This window comes from Musca autumnalis, unplaced genomic scaffold (assembly GCF_047663935.1).
Source record: "Musca autumnalis isolate F117 unplaced genomic scaffold, ASM4766393v1 scaffold_5, whole genome shotgun sequence".
Taxonomy (NCBI): domain Eukaryota; kingdom Metazoa; phylum Arthropoda; class Insecta; order Diptera; family Muscidae; genus Musca; species Musca autumnalis.
Window position 1 is genome coordinate 209797455 of NW_027412088.1, and position 27344 is coordinate 209824798.

Genomic DNA, 27344 nt, shown 5'->3' on the forward strand with positions numbered 1-27344 from the left:
GAGAGTGAAGTAGTTTAACAAATCTTTCTTTTTGTTTTCATCTTTTGGTGGATGAATTGACATAAAAGTAAAAGTAAAAGTAAATAAATTGCAGCAATGTAACGAGAATGTGATTAACGTTTATTGAAAGAAAGATAGAAGTGCATGTGCAATTAAATAAAGAAAATGAATTATACAAATGAATGGAATAATATGCACGGTTGGAACTATATTCCAATAGTTCCTTGTCCGGAATAGTTCCTTGGAACTAGTTCGTTCCGGAACTACACAACTCTAGATAAAATAAATTTACGTAATATAGATATTGGTTTAATACGGGAACCTTGGACCGTAAAAACCAAGGTCTTCGAAGTGAACTATAAAAGTTATCAAATTTTTTACACCAGTACGGAAACTCGACCTAGAGCCAGCATGAAATGCCACAAAGACGTTTGCTTGCCCGTCGGACGAAAAATTACTTAGGCAAGGGAATTTGAATATATACCTAGTGTCACGTTATCTACCGTTCGAGTTGCAGCAGATTGTGAGGTCAAGCAAACAGGTAACGAAGTACTACAACTGTTTCAGATGTAATTCGAATTATTTTTATTGTAATTCGAGAATTCTATTTGTAATTCGTAACATATCATTTGTAATTTAAGAATTTCATTTGTAATTCGCATTATTCCATTTGAAATTTACATTATTCCAGTTATAATTCGAATTATTCCATTCGTAATTCGAATTATTTCATTTGTAATTCGAATCATTTTATTTGTAATTCGAATTATTTCATTTGTATTTCGACTCATTTTATTTGTAATTCGAAAAAAGCAGGTGTAACATCAATTTAAAAAATATTTTGAATTCTTTTTTGTTTCGAATTTCAAATAAAATAATTCGAATTACAAATGGAGTTCTTGAATTACATATGAGATGTTACGAATTACAACTAAAATGTTTCGAATTACATCTGAAAAAGGTGTAGTAGATAGGGATTTTAACTCACTCCAAATTCCGTTGGGAAGTACTAACACTAACGACAGGGTCCAAACCCTTTTAGATTCTTTGAATAGAAACGACCTTATTACTCCTAACATAGGAAACACACCAACCAACTAGATATAGCAATATGTTCAGAGAATCTAATAAACGAGGTACGGAGGGTATTAGAGGAACACACCTTCTTATCGAGGCCAGCGCCGAACCCTATAGCCTTCCAAAACCAATCAGACTAAGTTCGGAAAACAAGTCGTTCTGGATTAAATCTGTCCACATTTTCGCTGCCGTCTTAGGTATTTACGTTTACTATGCGAAAATTTCTTGCATTGTTGAATTTAAAATTATTCTTATTTCTATTTATTTTATCAATATCGGAAAGCGACAGTTTGCATTTAAATCCTCTACACAACATTTTAAAGAGTATCATGCGATTAATAGAATATCAAGACATTTAAACTGCACCCCAACTTAACTTGTTAAGGAAATCTTAAGATGATATGTTAACATCACCATACATACACACGTAATCTTTTCATAAATCTGTCTTTCTTTTCTTTATTTAGAGAAACTCGCATATTTAACATATCACAGATAAAGAATATGCACACGCACATGCACGCATCAAAATATAGGGTTATATAGGCATGTAATTGTGTAAGTACATAGTTTAAGTATTTCCTTTTTAATTTGAATGATTCTATGATGATGTTGTCTTAAGTGTGTGTATGTGTGTGTGCATGTGTGTTTACATTGAATGGCTGAGGGGGCTTTCGGTGGATGGATGGATGGATGGTTACAATTTTTGTGCCAAGTCATCATTAAAATAAACATTCTTGTACTCCACATTCAAGTTGTGCATTGTTCATGTGGATAAGTAGGACAATAAGGATAAAGAAAGAGGATGCTTTAACATCCTTTTTACTTTATTCATGTATGTTGTGTGTGTTTTTTCTTTTTTTACAACAAGTATTGTTACAAGAACAACCACAAATATACGCACACATACATATATGTTATGAGTTCAACATATACATATGTGGGTGTGTGTGTGTTTGCCTGCTTAAGTAGCGTCTATAATGTTTGTCTAACAATAATACTCCCCCATCGTTGTCTTCGTTTGTTGTCGTTATAATAAAATCTCTTCTAATGCATTATCCTGATGCATAGATGATGTTTTGGGTTGACTTTTGGTTCGGTTGCCAAAGTTTCTCCATTTCCACCCAGGATGACTCAGTGAATCTGATGTGGCCCAATTTGGCTAACTGAGTGAATTGTTGGCCGGCTTAGATGGTCATGTGCACCATCACTCAAATAAAATTGTTATTCCCCACCATCCTCCTTGTGGAAAGAATGGAAGTCCATAATGAGGACGTTAAATAAGACATTCTCAAACATTTGTATGTCTATCTGTGTGCGGGGGGATTGATAGCAAAGCAAAAGTTTTAAGGCTAGCAGATGTTGTGGTTACGCTCGACAAAAGTGGTTAGATTCTAAAAATTGCAGATGTTGCACAAATTGGATGGTGAACTTTTAATTGCCAGCAAGAAATTTGTTTCTGTGTTATTTTTCTGAAGTAAGTTGTTGGTCGAAATTCCAACCACTGGAAAATTCAGTTGTGTCCTAGTAAATAAATAATTGAAACTCATTTTTAGTTAATACTACAACTGTGTGAATTCGGAGCATATACATACACGCATATGTATAGAGTACCCGCAAAGAAATTTAAGAAATTATAAAATATTATTTTGTAAGCTAAAGAAATTATAAAAATAGTCGTTTGTTAATACAGCTATCTGTCAAATGGTGAAAAAAGGTCAAGAAAACGTGATAAACTATGAGTGTACAAATTGTATGTTATTCCTAGTGTTCCAGAACTATTTTTTTAACATTTTTGTACATTTTGCGTTGCCTTACACCAAAACATAGCACATTGAACAAACCAATTATAATATGAAACCATTCAACCATTCATCGTTCCGAATATTCTCCACCAAATATCATTATTCTATGCAAAAAATAATAGAATAATATTTTGAGGGTACAGTCTTATTGTATAACATAGTTGTCCATTCCTTACTGCTTTTTCTTTGTGTTAATGTTTTTACTACTTTTTTCCTCGAGTGAACTCTTAGCAAACATAAAAGAGGTAAATATGAGAGAATTAAAATTGTTGAGATTATAGATTTTATAACAATATGCTCACACTTGAGTTAAGAAGAATATGATATTGTCAGTGATATAGTTAGAGGGAGGGTGGTATGACATATATTGCTTAAATACTGGGTAGCTGATGCAGGCTTTATTATATGCCAATTTTTTTCAATTCAGGAAAGAAAACCAAGATACATGCATATAATTGTCTAAATTTCTTTCTAAGCCGTGTGAAGAGAGTCTCTTTCGACCAGAATCTATGAACAGACCGAATAGCTACCTCTCCACGGAAATCCATATTTTTCAAAAAAAAAAAAATATTTAGGGGGTTTTCAATATATTGTGAACATTTTCCAAGAAGTACATTTTCCTCGCCCACACGTTTCGAGAAATGGCCTTAAAGTAGATTGAAGCGCAAAATTTTTGGAAGGGGTATCCTAAAGAATGAGAGAAGTCTCCGTTGACCGCCTGGGATGTTTGTGGAACAATTATATATACATATATATATACGCATTGGCAGATGTTCTGGAAAAGTACAAGGCCGACATTACTGCCATACAGGAAATACGATGGAATGGGAAAGTCGTCACAACAACACCTAAAGATGACGCACTGTATTATAGCTGCCATGACATAAAGCATGAGTTTGGTTGCGGATTTGTAGTTGGTCGGAGGTTAAAACACCTGGTCTCCAGCTTCACACCAGTGAATGGAAGACTTGCTACAATTCGAATAAAAGCAAAATTCTTCAACATCAGCTTTATTTGCGCTCATGCACCCACTGAAGACAAGGACGAACTGACCAAAGATATATTTTATGAGCGCTTAGAAGAAACATATGACCGTTGTCCTGCCCATGACATTAAAATTATTCTAATCGATTTTAATGCCAAAATTGGAAAGGAAAATATCTTTGGCCCAACAGTCGGAAAATTCAGTCTCCACAGTGAAACATCAGACAGTGATATGAGGCTGATAGACTTCGCAGCGGCAAAACACATGGTAGTTAGCAGCACCAGATTTCAACATCTCGACATCCATAAGGACACCTGGCTGTCTCCAGATCAGAAAACAAGAAATCAAATTGATCACGTGGTGAAAGATGTGCGTTCGCTCCGAGGAGCAAACATAGACTCGGACCACTACCTTGTTGCAGCAAAGGTATGCACTCGGTTAAACGTAGCAAACAAAGTACGAACAGACACAACACGAAAGTTAGACATCGGTAAGCTGCAATCACAACAGATAGCCACAGCATATTCCACTCAACTAGCCCAATTGCTTAATCAAAGCACTCCTCATCCCGATAACATATCAGCGCAATGGCAAATCATTGCCCGCTCCATGCAAACAGCCGCAAAATCCATACTTGGATACCAGAGACCTCCACCAAGGAATCCATGGTATAATCAGGAGTGTCGTGCTGCCACCGAAGAGAAAAATGCGGCATATACAATCCGTAGCAACGCGTAGAGCACGAGAGAGATATCGGGAGAAAAGGAGAGAGGAAAAATGTCTTTTCCGCAGGAGTGTGAAAAATCGAGATGTACAGGAACCAGAATGACAAAATTCTACCAAAGAGTCAAGCATCAAACTGATGGCTTTGGTACAGGCACATTCTCCTGTAGAGACCAGCTAGGTAATTTGGTAACTGATACAGATAGTGTGCTCAGGATATGGATGGTATTGAATCGATACCGCCCAGCCAAGATGAGGGAAAGACAGCAATAAATCGGCTGAAGAATAATAAGGCAGCAGGAGCCGATGGCTTACCAGCCGAGCTGTTCAAAACCGGAGGCGACACGCTGATAAGATCAGCTAGTTAGCACCATCTGGCAGGAAGAACGAGTACCCGACGATTGGAACCCCAGTATCCTGTGCCCCGTCCACAAGAAGGGAGATAAGACTGTTTGCTCTAACTATAGGGGCATAAGTCTACTCCCTATTGCCTACAAGATCGTGTCAGGGATATTGTGCGAACGACTAAAGCCTATGGTCAACGACATAATTGGACCATACAAATGCGGCTTTAGACCTGGCAAGTCCACCATTGACCAGATATGTACCCAGCGGCAAATCCTGGAGAAGACTCAAGAGATGCAGATCGACACCTACCACCTTTTTGTCGATTATAAAGCAGCCTTCGACAGCCCGCTGCGTTCAAAGGTATTCCAAGCCATGTCTGAATCTGGTATCATCCGGCTTTGTAAAATGACTTTAACTGACATGAGGTCCTCAGTTAAAATAGGAAAGAACCTCTCCGAAGAGTTTAGTACCAAAAGAGGTTTCAGACAAGGAGACAGCCTTTCGTGTGACCTCTTCAACATCCTGCTAGAAAAGGTTATACGAGAGGCAAACGTCAAAAGAAGTGGCACAATCTACACCAATAGTCACATGTTACTTGCCTATGTTGATGATATAGACATCATGGGACGATCAGTAAAAGAAGTAACTGATACCTTTATGAAGGTCGAAGGAGAATCTGCTAAAGTGGGTCTGGCGGTAAACGGTGAGAAGACAAAGTTAATGGTGTCGACGAGAAGACAAAGTTAATGGTGAGCTCGGACCAACTGTGGAAGTTGGTTCTTATAATTATGAGGTAGTAAAAGACTTCGTCTACCTCGGCACCTCCGTAAACACAACAAACGACATCAGCTGTGAAATTAAAAGAAGAATTGTATTGGCCAACAGATGCTACTCTTGTTTAAGTAAGCAGTTTAAAAGCAAAGCCACATCTCGTCAAACAAAAATAACGCTCTATAAAACACTGATACTACCCGTGCTGATGTATGGCTCCGAAGCCTGATGTATGGCTCCGCAAGCAGACATGGCAGTGCTTGGTGTGTTTGAGAGAAAAATTCTTCGAAAGATCTACGGGCCAATCTGCGTTGACGGTGAATATCGACGTCGCATGAACCACGTGCTGTATCTGCTATACAACGACATCAATGTTGTTAAACGTATCGAGATGCAGCGATTGCGTTGGCTAGGCAATATCATAAGAAAGAGCGTAGATGAACCCGGTAAGAAGGCGTATAAATACGGACCGCTTGGTGGTGCACGCAGAATTGGCAGGCCAAGGAATAGATGGCGCAAACAAGAGGATGAAGAGATGAAAAGGCACGGTATTCCAAGCAACAAATAGTTTTTACAAATCTACATCGAAACAATTATGTGGCAATACTTTGTTAACAATTGATTACGTTGATTAAGAAATAATGGAAATGTGCGAATTTTTTAAATAAAATGATAAAAAATATGAAATTAAATGTGATTTGGTTTATAAAACAACATTTTTATTATTTTTAAGTGTTTTCAACTGACAATTCCATTTGAGAAACTAAAAGTGGTTTCTTTCCAAAAATTGTTTCGTTTTTCGGTTTCTGAAGAAGCTAAAAATGGAATCAATTCCACTTTTGATCGGAATTGGTTTCTGTTACATGTCTGATAAAACCTTAATTATTAGGTGATTCGATAAAAACCTAGTAGGGACATCAAAATCGAGTAGTTCATCGATTTTATTTTGCAATTGTTTTCGCCAGTTTTTTAAACCAAAAATGGAAATTTAAACTTTTTTGTCAACTAAATTTTAATGTCTTTGATAAGACCGCAAAAATATATGACAATCGGTTTATCAGTTTTCGAGCTAGAATTGGCACCTCAAAAAACTTCGTAATATTTTTCAACAAAAAAATTCAGAAAGCAGATTATGTTATGCACCTTCAGATAATTAAAAAATATGCCAAAAAAGTTTCTTCGTAGTTTTCTTGGAAACAAATCGTGAGAAATGACTTTATTGGGCTTTTCAACTGGGGGAATTTACCCTCCTTGTCGACTCCGAAGTCGGTGCCAGAGTCGTGAACAACACTGGTCCGGAACTGGAAAACTGGTCGAGACAAAAATACCTCGACTCCTAAACCCTGATATACCCCCATTAGCCTTAAGACTGACGGTAACAAAATTAACCGTCTATGACTTAGACTTGAAATAACGCCCAGCGGTCGTAAGAACCGTTTCCAGTATTAGAACGGATTCTATATACTTATCACCGCAGCCTTACTATTCATGAAGATGGGCAAAGATGAAGAATCAATTTCAAGGACAACCACGTATTTTCAAAGTACCTACTCATACATACATGTCACCGGAGTACAATGCCACTGCCCAGCAAACCAATCGTAACGAAATCGGAACAAAATTCGGACGATACGACAGATATCTGATCTGAAATCGTAACGATATCTTAACGAAAGTAGTATGAAGTGGTTGACATAATTTCGGAACGAAATGTCGGAGCGACATCGGATCGGTTTCGGTCCGATTTCGTAACGAAAAATGAAGAAAATCCTTGGGAAATTCGGAAAGGAAATTTCTTTCCGACATTCGTTCCGAAATCGGTACAAAATATGAACTATTTCCTCTCCGAAAAATCGTTTAGAAATCGGAACGAAATCTGCACGACTTTGCTTTCGAAATTGTTCAGACGTGTCGGACATCAGACATTTGGTTTGCTGGGTGATTTGATCACTGGCAAGGACACCACATTTGTTGGCCCTCTCATTAAACTTACAATAAAATCGGGTATAAAATAAGGCTTCTATTGGCTCTGCGAAGATATTTGAGGAAAACAGTATTTTACACATCCATACAAAATACATATTAAAACAAGTGAGCAAAGGCTGTAGTCGAAACGGGGTCGACTATGTGATACTCTACACCACTACCCCTGTACATAAGCTTTTCTCTCGTAAACATTTCTTTTAGGGAGATACTAAAAAATACACCTACCTGGCCCTATTAATCAACAAACTTTGGTGACGATCCTATCAAAATTGCGGCCTGTAGCGTGATTACAAAAAATGGGATGCAATGCCGACTTTTGCGATATCTTCGTTGTTTGACCACCTACGGCAACCTATTTTGCACCAATGTAAAGGAAATCTTATCTTCTTCCATGGGAAAGAGGGATGTGCGCCAACCTTTTTGGATCATAATCATAATAAATATGATTTTTCCTCATCCACTGACGGGCTTTCCCTTTGAAATACGACTACTAGAAGCGGAGATATTTGCATATTAATAAAACGTCGAAAGTTCTCTACACAATTTCTTTGGCCATTCCAACCCATGAATATTATTCGAGCATCACCAAAATAGGCTTCTTCCTCTATGGAACTCCCATTAACCCTCAAAATTTCATGTCAATCCGAACAAAAGAGCGACCTCTAGCGCGATTAAAACAATGGAAAAATGGGATGTATTACCGACTATTTCATATATTTCCGTTATTTGGCCACCTGCACTAACCTACTTTGCATAATTGTAAAGATGGGGTTTTCTACTTTCGAAAGGTCCCCAACCAAAGCTGTGATATTCGTCTTTATAATTAAAATTTCAAAAAGGAACAGTTGGGTTTCATTGGCGACTATTGTAATATATTCGTTGTTTGACCACCTACGACAACCTACTTTACATCGTTAGAAAGGTATATTTTCTACCTCATAGAATCTGAGATATTGGCATTGGAAAAAAACTTTAAGTTTTTCTCCCAATTAGGTTTTTGCCCATTCCGACCCACATAGCCATATCGACTCAGCTCGTCGAGACATTAATTTTGGTATATATATACAAACTTTTTGGGCAAACACAACTTTTAATACCCTACCCACATAGTGGTGTAGGGTATAGTGACAAGACACAGACAGACAACCGCTCCACAATATCGAAATAAAATTAATTATTTTCAGAACCTGTCCCATGAAACGAAAATCTAAATCCGATATTTGGTTTGGTTGACAATAGACTTTTGCTTCTTCTGAGTTGCTTTTACAAAACTCCTTTTTTCCCAAACATATCAATCGGCAAAATAGGTCTTGCAATTGTTGTTTATTTATCTGCTTCTGGTATTATAACCGAACATAATATCCCTCCCTCTCTATCCGCAGTTTCTTATGCGATACAATATAAGATCCCATTGTACATCTCCCCGTCGCTATTATATTCGAACAAAAAACAACTTTTATCCTGAACTCAAAATCTATTCATAGAATTCTATGCTTTATGCATACAAAACGTTTTATTTGTGTGGTCGGGAACGTTTTTTTTTCGCTCTCACTCACTTTTTTCTGCTGTTATTGTTGTTGCACTTACCTTATTGGAGTTACCATTGAATTTCAATAGCTTCTTACAGGATTTGCCGCGACTCTCAAAATAGATTTCTTGTGGAGTGCGGCGATGTTGTTGGCCCTTTTTCAATAGATTCGCATAGAGTGGATAGGGTTGTTGGGTTGTTGCCCCACCACCACCACCGCTTCCATAGAGTGTCTCTGTGCCATTGAATGGAATTGTGTTGTAGTCAGCACTGGATGTAGCCGTCTTGCTGGAGGAGCACAAAAGACGTGAAAGAATACCACAACAACCGGGAGTTACAGCAGAACCTGATGTTGTTCGCGGCGGTGGTGGTGGTGAGATACTGCGTAACCGTCTAGCCTGCTGTTGCTGATGATGATTGTTGTTAAAGGAGTGACTGTTGTTGTTGTTGCTGCTACCATTGCCGGTGCCACCGTGACTTTGGCCATTGCTGTGACTGTGACTATAGCTGCCGGCCGAAATGGTCTTCAGTTCTATGGTGTTTGGTGGCTTATGAAGATTTACATCGATTTCCATTGTTAAATGTGGCACTTTGTATGCATTTCCGTTCCCACAGCTGTTATGAGATGTTTCCGCCGTACAACACTATGTCCTGTTTCCTTGTAAGACCTGTGTAAAAGGTTGTTGTAGAAGTAAGTGTGTGCGTTGTTCTGCCGTAGTTGTTGTTTTTGTACCAGCTACAACATGTATTGTTACATGTTACACCTATTGTAAGGTAAAGTACGTGAGTGGGTGGGTGAGCCAAGTGTATCAATTTATGTATGTGTTCGTATGGATGTAAGTGTGTAACTTATACTTGTCCGAACTTGAATTGGTATATCCGTTTCCGTTATCACAAACCGGATATATGAATTATTTGCAATACTTTTGTTATGATATACCTTTCAGCTACGGTTTTTGTTGTTTTAGAATATTATGAAACTGGTTGTATGTTTGTTTATTTGTTTTGTTATTGTTATTGACATCCGTTATTATCCTCGCCATTTGTTGCACAGAATTCATATGCAAATCACGGATGTTTGTATTTTCCTAAGCATTTTCATAATTTCCCTTCATATCCTGTAAACGTTGTTTTTTTTTTGTTATTGTAAGGGTAATTTTTTTATAAATATCTTGTTGACACTGCTGGCGGTGTTGGTTGGCGATTTTGGTAATGATGATTCGTAAAAAAAACCATGATGCGAATGACAATGTAGTGATGTACTCTCTATTTAAATGTGATTTAAACAAATTTAAAAACTATCTTAAAAATAAAAGATAAAAAACAAATATTTGTTAAAACATATAAGGTAAAGTTCGACCCTGATAGTTTCGGGTATGATTAAAAACATATATACCCAGCAAAAAAATCCTTACTAAATAATTGGTTTTTATAGTACTTTTCGTTAGTCTTAAATACTTACAAAAACCCTTACTAACCCATTATTTTAACAAGGACATGTCGTACTGATTTACTAGTTATTATGTGGCCACTAGAAGTTGAAAAATAAGGAAAAAATTTTCTGTTTTTAGAGCAGTTGAGGTGGAATTTGTTCAATTTTATTATATTTTATTTCGCCATCTGCTGGATTTGATCATGCGAACTTCTGATTTGTAGCTGAACACATTACACACTATGGCACGCGTAAGAAATTAAGGGTTGTTTAAACGCTTACATGTGCACCACGATCTGTTTTTTTTATTTTGTTAACAAAAAATTGCTTGCCGACGGTGAGCGTTGAACACACAACCCTAAGATTTGTAGTCGGGCAAACACGCTCTGTGCCACCGTACTCATAACTTGTGAAGGAGTAATATAAGTAGTAATTATTGCTTACATTACTTTGTAATGGGTTACATAATGACTAACGGTTCCGAATTTTTGCTGGGTATATTCTAAATCAAGTGTAATTGAAAACAACATGATTTGGAACAACTAGCTCTCTCGCCTTTCAACATCTACAGCGGTCTATACATTTCACACCTTTTAAGTACATAAAACCAAAACAGTCCCCGCAAATACCCTCCCTGACAGCTTTATTTTAATTATTCTATCTGAAATGATTTTTTCTTCTCCTTCATATTCTCCTTTATGTTGATTATTGTTATTACTTTTGGGTGTGCGTGTGTATGTGTTCGTTCAGCTTTTCCTTTTTTAGGATATTTTTAATGACGGCGGCATTGTCTCAATTTTAGTCAATTGGCCCCAAAAACGTTTAAATCCTTTTGCTACTGTTGCTTTTCTTTTTTAAGAATTCCTTTTGATCCTCTTCATAAGTATTTTTCTTCATTCTTTTTTAAGCTGAGAGGTCTTTTCTTTGAGAGTTGTTGCGAAGGAACAATTTTAAATGCTACTGTCATCACATCTGTTATTCTTGTCGTCGTCGTTGTTGTTGTTGTTAAGAAAACTCTTTTTTGTTTCTTAGCACTCAATTTAAACAAGTTGGCCTTAATTCATTAGGTTTTTGACGTCAAAAAAGATTTCCAAAATTTCCATTTTACAAACGAAAGCGGCATTAATTAAAAATTCTGAGAAGAAACAAATTCGTATCAACTGGCCATGGAGCATCCAAAAATGCCAACTACGCATCCATAACAAAGAGAATTCAAAGAAATATTTTCATTTCACTGAAGCAGAAAAGAAGATATTTATTGTCTGGGACCTAGACCAAGAAATATTTTCGGTGTCGTTCACCTTATTATTATTTTTTTGAAAGTGTGGAGATTTTTTTAATAAACAGTACAGTAGTGTATTTTTTTAAATAATTTTATTATTTATTTCAAATGAGTATTTCCTATAATAAGAAATTATAATAATAAAGAAAATTATAAACAGCAAAAGCAAACTAAATATGTTAACCATATTTCAAAAAAAATTGTAATAACGTTTGTAAAGTAATAAAATAATAACACAGTACAACAAATTAAAATTACAAGAAACCCAGCACAAAGAATGAAAGTTTACGTCGGAAAGTAACATATATGGCAAGTTTTCCCTATACATATTCACCATAGATATTCCAAAAACAGATTGGACCTAGCACACATAATCTTCTGAAAGAATTTATTATGAAAAAATCAACAAAATATATTTTGTGACCGCAGATAACAAAAATGTGAATAAAAACGGTAGAATATGGTCCTATGGTAGCGAAAGCTTTTGGAGATGTTGAATACTATAGCTACAAATTTCTTTTGTTCAGAGACTCATAATGAAATTCAATTTGGAACATTTCTTCTTTTGACAAAATCCCCAAAAAGTGAAGTATTTTAGGAGATTTTGACTCAGTATGGAATAAATTTTAATATAGAGTCTAAAAGTTCAACAAATAATTTCTACCTATAATATCTAATTTTGTAACGTCAGTTTCTTAACAAAGTATTTTTCTTAGATATCTAGTTTGTTCTGAGACTTACAGTGAAATTTTGTGTAGAATATTTCTTCTTTTAACACCTTTTGTCTAAAACTAAATTTCATGTTACTTTCATGCATCAACCCGAAAAAAAAAACAAAACTAATTTATTCAAAAAATATTTGGGTGTTTTGTTGGCAAACTTGATGTATATATTTTCTTGATATATATTGTAAATACATACATATTTCATTTATTTGGCGACTTATATTGCAATTTGATGGAAAATATGTTTGTCCTTGACGTCTTCTATCTAGAATGAAGTTTTGTGGACAAAACTCAATAAACTCAGATAAAGTACAACATTAACCCTAAAACGTGATTTTACTTTTGGCAGATTACTGGCGTTTAGATACAATTTATAGTTTTGGTGTATTCGGGGACCAATAGTAAAGTTTTATGACAAATAATTTTGTAAAATATTTTGATCTGATACGAACACATTTTAAAGGAGTTTTAAAACGTTTCTGAAAAAAAGGACCAGAAAGACCCCTTTAGTGACTCGCATGAGGGTTAATTTGCTCATAAAAAGATACCCCGCATTGTTGTCAGTAATATTGCCAAAGACACTTTATACCTGAAATGCAAGGATTCCTTGGAATTTGATGTCGAATATTTTAAAACCTGTAGAATTTGACGGAACTTGCCACACCTATTTAGGTTACTTCCCGACGTAAACTTTCAAAACGCCGATACACGTGTCTTCTTTTTCGGCCCTCTTTCATAATCTGGCCGAATTATCTTGTAATTATTTTTTGTGTTGTACAGTGTAATAATTGTTCCACAAACATCTCAGAAGGGACAAGGGAGACTTTACTGATTATCGCCAAACGGCGATCCTATAGACACCACTTTTAGCGAAGTTTTATAAATGACCGAAAATTCAGAAAATTTAACCAACATGGCACTGAGGAGTATTTTCCAACGTTGAAAATTTGATATTGGCTGGCCTGGGAATCGAACCAGCGTGCAAGGCGAGTGTGCCTACCATTGCACCACTGTAACACCCGTAAAGTAGTTAAGCCTAATTTCTTAAGCCGATTTTTCATAGTGCTATAGAATGGTCCTTTATCGACATACAAAGATTCATTAGATCGATGCACTCTTGCCGTGATTTTCCATGAAGAAAGATGTGAAAAATGATCGAACGAAAATGTTTACAGTGTTTTTTTATACCGTCCGTCTGTCTGTTTGGCTGGCTGGAGCGCACGATAACTCACGAACGAATGTGCGACCGATAACTTTTGAAGGGTCCAAACTTTGCCCATCGTGAAATGTGTACCAGGCTTACATAAGGTTTCAATATGGACTCAAACGGTCCACTTCTTCGGGTACCTCCCACACAAAATTTCGAAAAAGTTCAGTTTAGGGCCATCTCTCGAATCGCTTTGATTTTTGTTTTAGCAACTTGTATTCACTGCCCCCCATACGACGGTACAAGCTTCATCAGGGGCAAGTCCATACTTCCTGAGAAAATAGCCTGAAAGTTGAAAAAAAAACTATGACACCGTGTGAGGTGGTTGGAGCGCAAGATAACTCTCGAACGGGTCTGCCGATTCGGTCCAAAATTTGGCCTTAGTAATATTTTGTCCAAACATAGTTTAAATTCGAAGATAAGCCGGTCTACTGCTTCAGGTACCTCCCCCACAAAGGTTCAAAAATGTTCGGATAAATTGTTCATACGGTAACTCTTGAAGGAAGCAGCCGAATTGGTCCATACTTTACACATCCTAATATATCTACCAGATATAGATCAGGTTCAAATATGGACTATATTTGTCCATTCTACCGGTACCTCCCACACAAAATTTCGGATAAGTTTAAGACCTGCATTCGAATCACTTTGATTTTTGTTGAAGCAACTTGCATTCGCTGCATCACTTACGATGGCAAAAAGTCCATACTTCTTGAGCAAAGAGCCAAAATTTTTAAAACCCCCTAAATACATACGTTTTTTGGGGAAAAAAATGTTTCAATATACACAGGCTGAGGGTATATCTCTGTCAGCAAAGCTGACTGATACTTTTTTACTTGTTTTATATTCGTATATATCATTCATTTCGATTATCTCATTCATTCATTTAGTGCATCTCGTTCATATAGCTCTTCTTAATTTCAATATAGCGCCCTATTACTTTAAGAGAATGAGAAATGACATTGTGTAGAAAAATGAACAATGAAGACAAAAATTAAATATTTAGAGTGTATTTTTGTTTTTTTTTTTTTATTTATATAATTTTTTTTTATTATACCCTACACCACTATGTGGGGAGGGTATTATAAGTTGGTTTTGGCCAAAAAGTTTGTAACGCATCGAAATAATGGTCGTAGACCCATACTTATATATACCAAAATGAATGTCTCGACGAGCTGAGTCGATCTGGCTATGTGTGTCCGTCCGTCAGTCCGTCATTCCGTCCGTCTGTCCATCTAAACCTTGTAATCACGCTACAGGTCGCAATTTCGATCGGATCGTCACGAAATTTTGGATGTTGATGGGGGTCCCGGAGGGAAAGAAGCCTATTGATTTTGGTGGTGGTCGGATAATATTTAGGGGTCGGAATGGGCAAAAAACTTATGTGGATAAAAATACAACGTTTTTTCCAAAGCGAATATCTCAGCTTCTATACGGGGTATACCAAAAGCAAAACCTGACAATAAAAGTAGAAAATATCACTTTTCTAATGATGTAAAGTAGGTTCTTGTAGGTGATCAAACAACGAAGATATCACAATAGTCGCAAATAAAACCCAAATTTTCATTTTTGCGATTTTAATTATAATGACGAATATCACAGCTTTGGTTGGGGACTTTCCAAAAGCAAAGCCTGGCTATGAAAGTAGAAGATCCCATCTTTACAATGATGTAAACTAGGTCGGCGTAGGTGACCAAATAACGGAGATATCGCAATAGTCGGTAATACATCCCATTTTTCCACTTTTTTGGAAATCACGCTACAGGTCTCAATTTTGATTGGATCGTCACGAAATTTTGTGGGTTAATGGGGGTCACAGAGATGAACAAGCCTATTGATTTTGGTGATGGTCGGATAATATTTAAGGGTCGTAATGGGCAAAAAACTTATTTGGAGAAAAAGACAACGTTTTTTTTCCTAAGAGAATATCTCAGCTTCAATATGGGGTATACCAAAAGCAGAACCTGGCCATGAAAGTAGAAAATATCGCCTTTCTAATGATGTAAAGTAGGTTCTCGTAGGTGATCAAACAACGAATATATCGCAATAGCCGCTAATAGAACCCAACTTTTTATACCCTCCACCATAGGATGGGGGTATATTAAGTTTGTCACTACGTTTGTAACTACTCGAAATAATCATTGTAGACCCCACAAACTATATATATTCTTGATCAGCGTGCAATTCTACATCGATATAGCCATGTCCGTCCGTCTGTCTGTCTGTCCGTCTGTCCGTCTGTGGAAATCACTCTAGCGTCCGAACGGATTGACGTAGGTTGATGAAATGTTGGGAAAATATGTTAGATTTACGTAGGACTTTTGGTATTGAAAGCGGGCTATGTAGGCCCACGCTTTCGAATAGCCCCCATACAAAATGACGCGTGACGCGTCGTCGTTTTAAGGAATTTTTAAGATATTTGGCCCATTTTACCACCGAATTGGTTGTAATTTAGTACTTTGTGTCTCCAGAGGCCAAAAAATATTCCTACCAAAGTTGGGTTATATAGGTCCACGTTTTGGTATAGCCCCCATATAAGGCCCCATATAAAGTACGCGTCATTTTAATATATTTTGAATGTATTATACCCATTTGACCAGAGAATTGGTTGTAATTTGGTATTTTGTGTCTTCAGAGGCCAGAAAACATTCCTACCAAAGTTGGGTTATATAGGTCCACGTTTTGGTATAGTCCCCAAATAAGACCCCTTATAAAGTACGCGTCATTTTAATATATTTTGAATGTATTAGACCCATTTGACCAAAGAATCGGTTGTAACTTTGTATTTTGTGTTTCCAGAGGCTAAAAAACATTTCTACCATAAAATTTTTATATAGGTCCACGTGTTGATATAGCCCCCATAATACAATATCTCCAGATTTTCGATATTTTGAACGTTTTAGCCTCATTATCACACCGATATGGCTGAAATTTGGTATTTAGTCTTCTTTAGGCGTATAAAACTTTCCCCCAGAAATTTGTAGGTATAGGTCCACGCCATCATATAGCCCCCATAGAACGGTACCTTCCGAATTTCGGTATTTTGAAGGTAGTGGCCACATTAATCCACCGAAATGGCTGAAATTTGTGGTGGAGGGTATAAAAAGTTCGGTCCGATCGAACTTAACGCTTTTCTTACTTGTTATTTTTGCGATTTTAATTATAATGACGAATATCACAGCTTCGGTTGGGGATCTTCCAAAAACAAGGTCTGACTATGAAAGTAGAAAATCCCATCTTTACAGTGATGCAAAGTAGGTTGGCGTAGGTGGCCACATAACGGAGATATCGCAATAGTCGGTAATACATCCCATTTTTCCACTTTTTTGGAAATTACGCTACAGGTCGCAATTTTAATTGGATCGTCACGAAATTTTGGTTGTAATTGGGTTCCCACAGAGGAAAAAACCTTTTGATTTTTCATAATGGTTGGATATTATTCAGGGGTCGGAATGTGACAAAAAAAAATATTTGGAAAAAGACCAACGTTTTATTTCAAAGTTAATATCTCCCTTCTGTAGGAGGTATATCGAAAGCAAAACCTGGCAAGGAAATTATAAAATATCGTCTTTTCAACGATGTGAAGTAGGTTGTCATAGCTGGTCAAACAACAGAGATATCGCAATAGTCGGTAATGCATCCCTTTTTCCATTTTTGTGGAATCACACTACGAAATTTTGATCGGATCCTCACAAAATTTTGGGGGGTTGATGGGGGTCTAACAGAGAAAGAAGCCTATTGATGGTTGGCATACATCCCACTTTTCCATTTTTTATTTGGGTTGTAATGTAGATGCACTTAAATGCATTTCAAAAAATTGATCTGTGTTAATGAAGACATTCAGAGCAAAGGCGCTAAGCTATCCCAATTTTAATATTTAGAATTTTATTAGTCAAAAGCTTATGAACAGGGGTAGTGGTGTAGGGTATCACATAGTCGGCCCCGACCCGACTTTAGCCTTGGCTCACTTGTTTTTCATTTATGTTAATGAAAAATAATATCCTATTTTCAAATAAAAAAGTTTCTATAGTGATTGGAAAACGGATATACGAACATTTGTGATAAAAATGTCGGTGGTTTGCAAAAATCTGTTGATCGACTGGTTTAAGACCAGATTATATTCATAAATAAAAAATTAACCCATGTAGCTCAACAATAATAACCAAAACTAATAATTAACATGTTATACAAGGTGGCAAACAATTTTTTTTCAGAACGTAATGTAGGTTTCAGAATACCCCATTTATTCTGTAAATACTTAAAAATCATGACATTTAATGACTTTTTTTCTTAATAAGAATTAACTGCTAACAAGTATCAACAATATTAGGTATATAATATCCCTAGTAAGAGGGTTACCATATGGTCCAAGGGGGTACCAGATCGTATTATATGTAAACAATGTCCTATAGGTCTCAAACCGGGAATATCTGAAAACTAAGACGTTTTATGAGTTTTTTAGTTCACCAGAGGCTGGATTCTTGTTCTATGAAAATTTGAAATGAAAAATATTTCCTTTATAATTGTTTTCATTTGACAGTTTTCTCCTTTATAAAAGTTTTCATTTCACATTTTCATTAAAACAGAATTGAGCCCCAGGATGGACTGCCATCAATTACAATAAATATTGCCTACAGAATAACTCAATCAGGAGGACTTAATAACAGTAAACGGGACCACCTAGGCCCACAACCAGGGCCTACATGTGGTTCTTGATGTTGGTGGTGTTTTCACACATCCCAGAAGGAACAAGGGAGAATGCAGCACCACTTGTAGAGAATTTTTGCCACAGCCGAAATTGTTGATGTTCTTGCCAGAGATTGAACCGCAGTCCTTCTGAGTGCAAGATGTTTACCACTGCACCACGGCGGGTCCCAATACGTCGTTCTTTGATCAAGCACAGTTTATATAAGGATTGTAGCTCCTACCTTATGGGAAATACGTATACACATTTCATGGAATTCCCCCCAAAAAATCTAATTTTGCTCTTGACCCTATGCAATTGAACTTTTGCCTAGCCAATGGTTTGTTTTTGTTCTTTCGATTTTATCCTTCCAAGCAATTTCCTTGCCATAACTTCTTGTAATAATATCTTCTACACTTTAATTTCAATTTTTCAAAACTTATTTTTCACTGCCGGACTGCTAGCTCTCTTCGAAAGCAGTAACTGCAGAAGGGCAGAAGAAGTTTTCAGTTATAACGATATGTAATTTAACGATCAAAGTTTAGTCGGCGTCTAACAGAGCAGTTGCTTCAAATTGTGGTAGCCATAGCCCAATACATACATAAGATTATATACATACAAGTATATGTAAGTCTATAAACATATAGAATACAAATATAAACATATTTCCATCAATATATACATTTGTGTATTAGGATGTCTTGGCAATTTGATTAAAATGATTTTTTTAATTAATGCTTCTAAAAACGAAAATGTATATTGCGTTGCTTTTTATGGTTGTTACAGACCACCATACATGTATATGTTCCGAAGCTAGAGCAGATGATGTTTTAAGTATACCTAACATGACATACATACAAACTACCCTGTCAATCTTAAGTATTGGACTAAAGGAAACATGGATTTAAAAGTGCCAAAAATAGGAGTGTGAACTTCTCGAACTTAAATCCTTAAGTTATGTGCATACGTACTTAAATGTTAAGGTAGAGGGAGAGAGTTTTGTCGCATAATTGCTCTGACATTTCTTCAACTACTGCGTATAACGAAGGAAGCAAGAAGCTTACTTAGACGTCTAATGGAAAACCGCGCGTCTAGTTATCATTACTTTCTCAATCGGTTAGGTTACAAAGTCGAATTTTCGATCATCTAGAAAGGCTTAGGGCCGTTCTTATTTGTTTCCTTTTACTATTGGATGGATTTGAAAATACAAAATAAGCCAATTTGGGGGTATTCAAAATATAAGTTTCACATTAGAAGTTAAAGGCAAGAAGGTCCTCCTTGAAATTAATAATCACTTTTAAATTTAAGTTAACCGAAATTCTATAAATCTGTTCGTAAAGTCCAAACATTAACAAAAGAAGACTTGTAATAATGGGGGTTAGACGAATTTTTAGTCAGATAGACAATTGCCAGCCCTATTTCGTTTTAAACCTTTACTCATGTCAGTTAATTCAACTAGAGAACTTGAAAGTCTCTCTTACGGCTATTTTACACTTAAAAAATGTCGCTCATTTATTCAAAGAATGTCCTAACTTAAAAAATTATTTCTTTTTTTGAGTAAGCAATTTTTATTTTCTCTACTTAAATTTTTTGCATATTTATTTCTTCTAATTTTCCAGAAGTTTCAAATGTTGTTACAGCACTCTAATATTTTATATCCTCAGTAATGGGTAAAGATATGTGTTTATATAGACACCAAGCATAAGCGCTCACACACACGCGCGCCCTAACAGACATTTTGTTAGTTTGTTCCGGTAGTGAACACAGCAAAGAAAAAGTACTTGTGTTTCATTTAAGTTTTGGCATACAACAATAACAACAACATTAAAAAAAAATAAGAAATTCTTAAGAAGAACTTAAAAATAAACGGTAATTTATTTAAAGATTTCTGAGATAAATTTACTATTGAGAAATTTTGTAAAAATACGACTTTCCGACATGACGGTACAAACCAATCTCAAAACTTTATTTTGATACTTTAAAATCATTCTTGATGAAAGTTTTCAAGCAAAATTTAGACAAGGGTGTGTTCGTGGCAAACGCAGAAGAAACTCTAAGGAATTCATATGACCTGACAAAAAGTGAATATACAGGATAAAATAGTTTAAAAAAATTATAATTATTATCAAAATTTATAAAAAATGCATTTTAAAGAAACGTCAGGAAAGATGCGAAAGATGCCAAGAGAGAAAATTGAATGAAAAAGCAGATAACCTCAAAAATAACTCCAAGAACACAAAATGTTCTGGGGATTAATATGTGAAAGACGAAAACCTATCGTCAACGAAATAATCGGGCAACTGCAATGCATTTTTATACCCTCCACCATAATATAGAGGGTATACTTGACTTTGTCATTACATGTCGAAATATTAGTCGGAGACCCTATAAAGATTATATGGGGATTTCTGAGTGAAATCGGACAATTTTTCCAAAAGTGGTTTTAGATTCCCTTTATTTTTTGCTGTGTTGATGCTTTTCCTCAACAAAACATTTTAGTATATTTTCAGATTTTTTTGACGGACGGTTCCAGAGATATCGCGCCTTGAAAAAGTCGAATTCATATAATAATCTTACCAAAATAGTAGAGTTGTGCCAAAAGAACTATTTGGAACTATCTAGTTCACTACGCTACGTAATATCACACGTTAGATTTTATGACGTTAGTCATACGTTTTGGAACTAGTACAGTGAACCAGGAACTAAATTACCCAACTATATAAAATTGATTAAATTTAGTATTTAGTATTCTTAGGACCTACAAAATATTACCCCAAACATGTGTAGGTATGGGTCCACATATTGATATAGACCCCATAGAACGGTACCTCCCGATAGTCGGTATTTTGATGGGTTTAGCCGCATTTTCTTTTCTTTCTCCGGAATGTCTGATATTTGGTATTTGGTCTTCCTTGAGGCTACAAAACTTTTCACCAGAAATAGCCCCCAAAGAACGATACCTCTTGGTTTCCGATATTTTGAACGTTTTAGCAACATTACCGAAATGTCTGAAGTTTGGATGGTACTAAGATACCGTTCGATGTGAAATCTTTTAAAGCATTGGTCTACTATGGTGACTGCAGCATGGTATTTCAGATTCTCAATGGGTAGAAAAGCTTCACGAAGAAAATGGTCAATAGGATAGATAGGTTCATATTTTGGTATATGAATTTACCTCCCGATTTTACGTATTTTGAAGGTTATACACTAGGGTTATGTCTTTTTTACAGCCTCTTATCCCTTTCTCATAGCGTGAAGAGTTTCTACATAAGATTCGGTGAAAAAAACCTCACCCACAAAATAATTTTAAAATTTGAATTTATCAGATTTATGGGCATTTTTTGAAGTCACTCCAAGCAGATACATATATAATTGAAAATAAACTTTAGAGCCATATGAGATAACCAAACTGGCATAACATTTGTTTCTCACTAATTGTCTTTAATTCTGATAATCATAAAAATGTCGTAAACGCTTTTTTCAAAGATATCAAAAAAAAAAAAACCAAAAGCTTTCAATGTGGTTTCTGTATGGCCTTTTTCATTACTTGAATGAAATAATTGTTATTTTAATTATTATTATGCTTAAGTTTATTAATTCGTACAACAGGAAATAATTTTTAGGAAAAAAATTGTGTTTTCATTTCATATATTTTTTCATGAAAATTTTTTTTTTAAGTCGTGAACTTTTTTCATATTTCAATGAATAAACGTTATTTTACCGATTTATAGGCAAAATTTAATTTATTGTGCTACAGAAAATCGTTTTTGAGAAAAAATGTCGAAAAGTCATAACCCTACTGTACACACATCGTCCAAATGCAATAACTGCAACATTGTATTTTCGGATAAACGAAAGTCAACTAATTGCTCCATTTTATTTCAAAACAACTAGTGGGGGAGGATATAGAAAGTTGGGCCCGACCGACCTTAACGCCGTTCTTACTTCGCGAATCTGCCATAGATCAGATCAACACGTTCCACCTATTCGTCGACTATCGATAGTCCAAATACAATAACATTTGTATTAAGCAGTGAACACTTGGGAACCACCGTGGTGTAGTGGTAAGCACGTCCGCATTGCACTCAGAAGGTCCCTGACCAGAACATCAAAATTTTCGGTTGTCACAAATCCCCTCAGTATAATTTGGCTGAGTATTTCAGTCATTAAAAACTTCTATACAAGTGGTGGCGTAAGAGACGTCGTTCGGACTCGGCGATAAATAGTAGGGGCCATATCATTAATCAAATATGAATCGGCGTGCACTCATTGATATGAGAGGAGTCTCCCTTGTTCCTTCGGTGATATGTATGTATGTGTAACTAATATTTATTCAATCTTATCATGAGAATTTAGTAATTTCGATACTCCACTGCGCTATAATATACAATTTTAAGGTTTTAACAGAATTCCAACAGAATTAGTGGAAATTTAATGTTTTGGGTTTACAGTAGGCAGAAAGTTTCAATTTTAGTTTAACGCCTTGCACACTGAATATCTGGGTTCAACTCTCAGGCAAGACAACATCAAATATTTCAGCGGTGGCATAAACCCCTTAGGGCAATGAGGGTTATATTACCGGTCATATTCGAAACTCACTTTGGACTCGGCAACAAAAAGAAACTGTTCCAAATATTAGGGTTAAAATAATACACTTCTTACAATTTCTGACATCGGCCAAATCGATTAAAATTTCATTTGAAATTTTTACATAAACTTTTTAAAGCCAAAATATCTTCCACTGTACACCACCACTTTAAATTGCCAATTTCATTCAAAATCCAATACACATTCATAGTTCAATGGTGAACAACAACAACAGCAATCACAACAAATTTCTCCCGACAACAGACCATAAACACTTCAGGTAATTCATGTTTTATTAAAATGAAGACTTGAGAATGAGTAAACGCGAACAATTTACTTTTCCCGCCGTTTTAATATTTGCCTTTATGTACTCCCCTACTAGACAAATAGCGCAAACCAATATATTACGCACACACACACACAGAGCCACATGCCCAGTAATACAGTGACATGTGCTTGCTTGTAGTACGTATGCCAGTGAAATAGTGTTATTTTTCCATCAACAAACCCTGACATACACACAAACACGCACAAAACCAACACACACACACCTTTGGTATTACAAATAAAACAAAGAACACCTATAAACCACGAGCATGTGGTAATGTGTGTAAGCATGATATTTTGAAATCAAAAAATCACATCATCATCATATCACATGAACGAACATACATATGTACATATGTATATAGAAAACATTCAGTTATTGAGTCTCACTTCCTCCAGAAACACGAAACACACACGCACAAATACCCGCGCACCATTACAACCTATACCAACAGCAGTGACAACAGACACCAAATATAAAAACGAAAAGAAATACGCGCGCTTTGCAATTTTTTTAAACGGAAAATATGAAATACCGTTAGCGAGAGTAACCGTTAGCATTCAGCTATCACGAGTAACTGATAGCACAGCACAAGGTGTTGTCACCATGTAAACGTAAACACAAACTCTGTTTACTACTATTGCTACTACTACTCTGCCACAGGACTCAGCAGCATGCTCATTGCTGAGTAACACACACACATGGTGTGTGTATGTGTGTGCGAAAGTGTGCTAGAGTTCCTTCGTGATAATTTCATTTGATGTTCACTCCGTGATAATACCACAATGCTGATGATGATGATGACGGTGGCGGCAATGATGTTGTTGAGAAAAGAAAATAACTTCGTTTTATCACAACATAATCGGCAACTACAAACCGATTTCCAATTGTGATATGAAAGAGAAGACTGCCCTAATGCTCAAAGAAGAGAAAGAGCGCATGCTCTTTCCATCATGGACAGTGGATGCAAAAAGTTTTCGTGTCTCTGCTAAACCGACCTACTATCGCCAACATGTTATGATGAATGAATGAATTTCATAGTAAAATTAAATATGCAGAGAAAGAAAGAGAGCCTGCTCAAAAAGAGAAATGTTTTTTATATTCATAATTTGCTTAAGGGAGTTTAGGGGGGAGAGTGATGGAGAAGTTCAATAAGCTTGTATGTTCAATTGTAGGAGTGTTATTGTTATATGATTAATACTATTGTAAATATATGTTACTAGCAAGTGCCCGCTTGTTTGTAAGCGAAGGATGAAAAATCTACTCATTTGGTATATCAATGATGTTCATCCCGTACATCTGAGAATTTCTTTGAAAAAGTCCACCTGAATAATGTACTTTTGTAGTGGTTATTACTCAAAATAAATAAAAAAAAAACATTTGGACTCTTCAACAGCAGCTTTTTGCAGTAATGATAAATGCATGATGCCTTTGTACCCAAATCGAACAACAATCCTGCATTCAGGATTACCTTATGTATCAACATTCCTCCGGATTAAGATCCAGAAATCTCTCAGATATTGCTTTACGAATCATATGGGTTCAGGGTTATTGGTCTTAAATTCAGGATCTCTAAGATTCTTCAAATATGGTCATTTATTCAGAATCTAGAAGTTATTAAATAATTACACTGTACAAAACAAAAAATAATTACATACTTCAATAAAGTATATTTTGTGACCGCAGATAAGGAAAATGTGAATAAAAACGGTAGAATATGGTCCTAAATCATATACAAGTAAGAACGGCGCTAAGTTCGGCCGAGCCGAACTTGTATACCCTCAACCACGAAATGTATTGAAGTATAATGGAAAAATTAGTTTCAATTCAATTTTAGACGCAAAGAAAATTCAATACCAAATTTCATCCATTTTGGTGGAATATTGAAGCCACAATATTCAAAATACCGAACATCGGGAGGTACCTTTCCATGGGGGCTATATGAAGGCGTGGACCGATACCGACAAAATTCTGGGGGAAAGTTGTATACCCTTAAAGAAGACTAAGTGCAAAATTTCAGCCATATCCGTGTGATAATGAAGCTGAAACCTTCAAAATACCGAAAATCGGGAGGTACCGTTCTATGGGGGCTATATGAAGGCGTGGACCGATACCGACAAAATTTTGGGAGAAAGTTATATACCCCCAACGAAGACTAAGTACCACTTTTCAGCCATATCGGTGTGATAATGAAGCTAATACCTTCAAAATACCGAAAATCGGGAGGTACCGTTCTATGGGGGCTACATGAAGGCGTGGACCTATACCGACAAAATTCTAGGGGTAAGTTTTATACCCAAAAAGAAGACTAAGTGCCAAATTTCAGTCATTTCGGTGTGATAATAAAGCTAATACCTTCAAAATATCGAAAATCGGGTGGTACCGTTCTATGGGGATACATCAAAACGTGGACCGATATAGACCATTTTCAATACCAACCATCCTGCAAGTAATAAAACCTTCTGTACCAAATATTGACTCTCTATCTTTAAAATTGCGAGCTGTATCTTGATTTCAACAGACAGACAGACGGGCGGACTGACGGACAGGGTTAAATCGACATAGAATTTTATGCTGATCAATGATATATATACTTTATAGGGTCTCCGACGAATATTTCGATATGTTACAAACGGAATGACAAATTTAATTATACCCTCCATATGGTGGAGGGTATAATAAAAAGCGGAAGCTTCTGGAGATGTTAAATATTATAGCTACAAATTTTTTTTGTTCAGAGACTAATAATGAAATTTGATTTGAAACATGTCTTCTTTTGACACAATCCCCAAAAAGTTAAGTATTTTAGGAGATTTTGACTCAGTATGGAATAAATTTTAATTAAGAGTCTAAATAATTTCTACCTATAATATCTAATTTTGTAACGTCATTTTCTTAACAAAGTATTTTACTCAGATATCTAGTTTGTTCTAGGACTTACAATGAAATTTTGAGTAGAATATTTTTTCTTTTAACACCTTTCATCTAGAACTAACTTTCATGTTACTTTCATGCATCAACTCGAAAAAAGAACAAAACAAATTTATTCAAACAATATTTGGGTGTTTTGTTGGCAAACTTGATGTATATATTTTCGACTTATATTGAAATTTGATGGAGATTAGTTTTATCTTTGACGTCTTGTATCTAGAATGAACTTTTGTGAGACAAAACTTAATAAACTCAGATAAAGTACAATATCACTGTGCAACATTTTTAAGGTAATCTTGTGCAAACAATTCGAACTGAAGATTTTTTGAAAGTACAGACCCAAACGACAAGAAACCCAAGTCGGGTTTTGTTGTGTCAGATCCAGCTCGGATTTTATGGCCCTATCTAAACATGGTTAAATATTGAGTTATTAAAGAAATTCGGGGCTATATCTCTGAAACCATTGCGAATCTTCTTCTGACCTCTGAATCAAATTTGTAGATAAGGACAAGAATAAAATATTTGGAGAAATAATGAACTTGAAAAACTACACTTCTTCCCTCAAATTTCAAAAAATATGCAAAAATGCCACAATTTTTATACATTTCGCACCGTATCTCCAAAACCATTAATTTTTTATGAATATTTTCTTCTTCCCTGGAATGTTATACACAACTCTTCAGAACATGTCATTGTTGTAAAATGCCTCTATCCCGTTGTTTTCAGTACATTTTTTAACGGCGATTTAATAAAACTGTCAATAATGTAGTGAGAACTTTATTTGGAAGATTTGTGCAAAAGGTTACTTGGTTTAACTCCCAATAGTTTAGCCGATACAGATCAGAATTTCAGTAATTATGTAAAATGTTCTATATTTTATAGATTTTGATGCCCTAGATGGAGCTTTTCTTATGTGGTTCTTTCAAAAGATAAGTTCTACTAGTT

The 27344-nt window shown here is 35.7% G+C and overlaps 1 protein-coding gene across 2 annotated transcripts in view; it reads right to left on the reverse strand.

The window, feature by feature from the left end:
- LOC141406425 (uncharacterized) overlaps window positions 1–24060 on the reverse strand; it is a 119930-nt gene extending 95870 nt beyond the window's left edge. The window contains exons 1-3 of one of the 2 annotated variants that reach the window (XM_073991800.1): window positions 23858–24027; window positions 10164–10341; window positions 9283–9987 (exon numbers count right to left, since the gene is read on the reverse strand). In XM_073991800.1, coding sequence (XP_073847901.1) covers window positions 9283–9798 — 516 coding nt within the window. In that variant the 5' untranslated portion in view covers window positions 9799–9987; window positions 10164–10341; window positions 23858–24027. Of the gene's footprint in view, window positions 1–9282; window positions 10342–23857 lie in introns of both variants that reach the window. The other variant, XM_073991799.1, reaches the window with a different exon arrangement.
- Between the last annotated feature and the right edge of the window lie 3284 nt (window positions 24061–27344).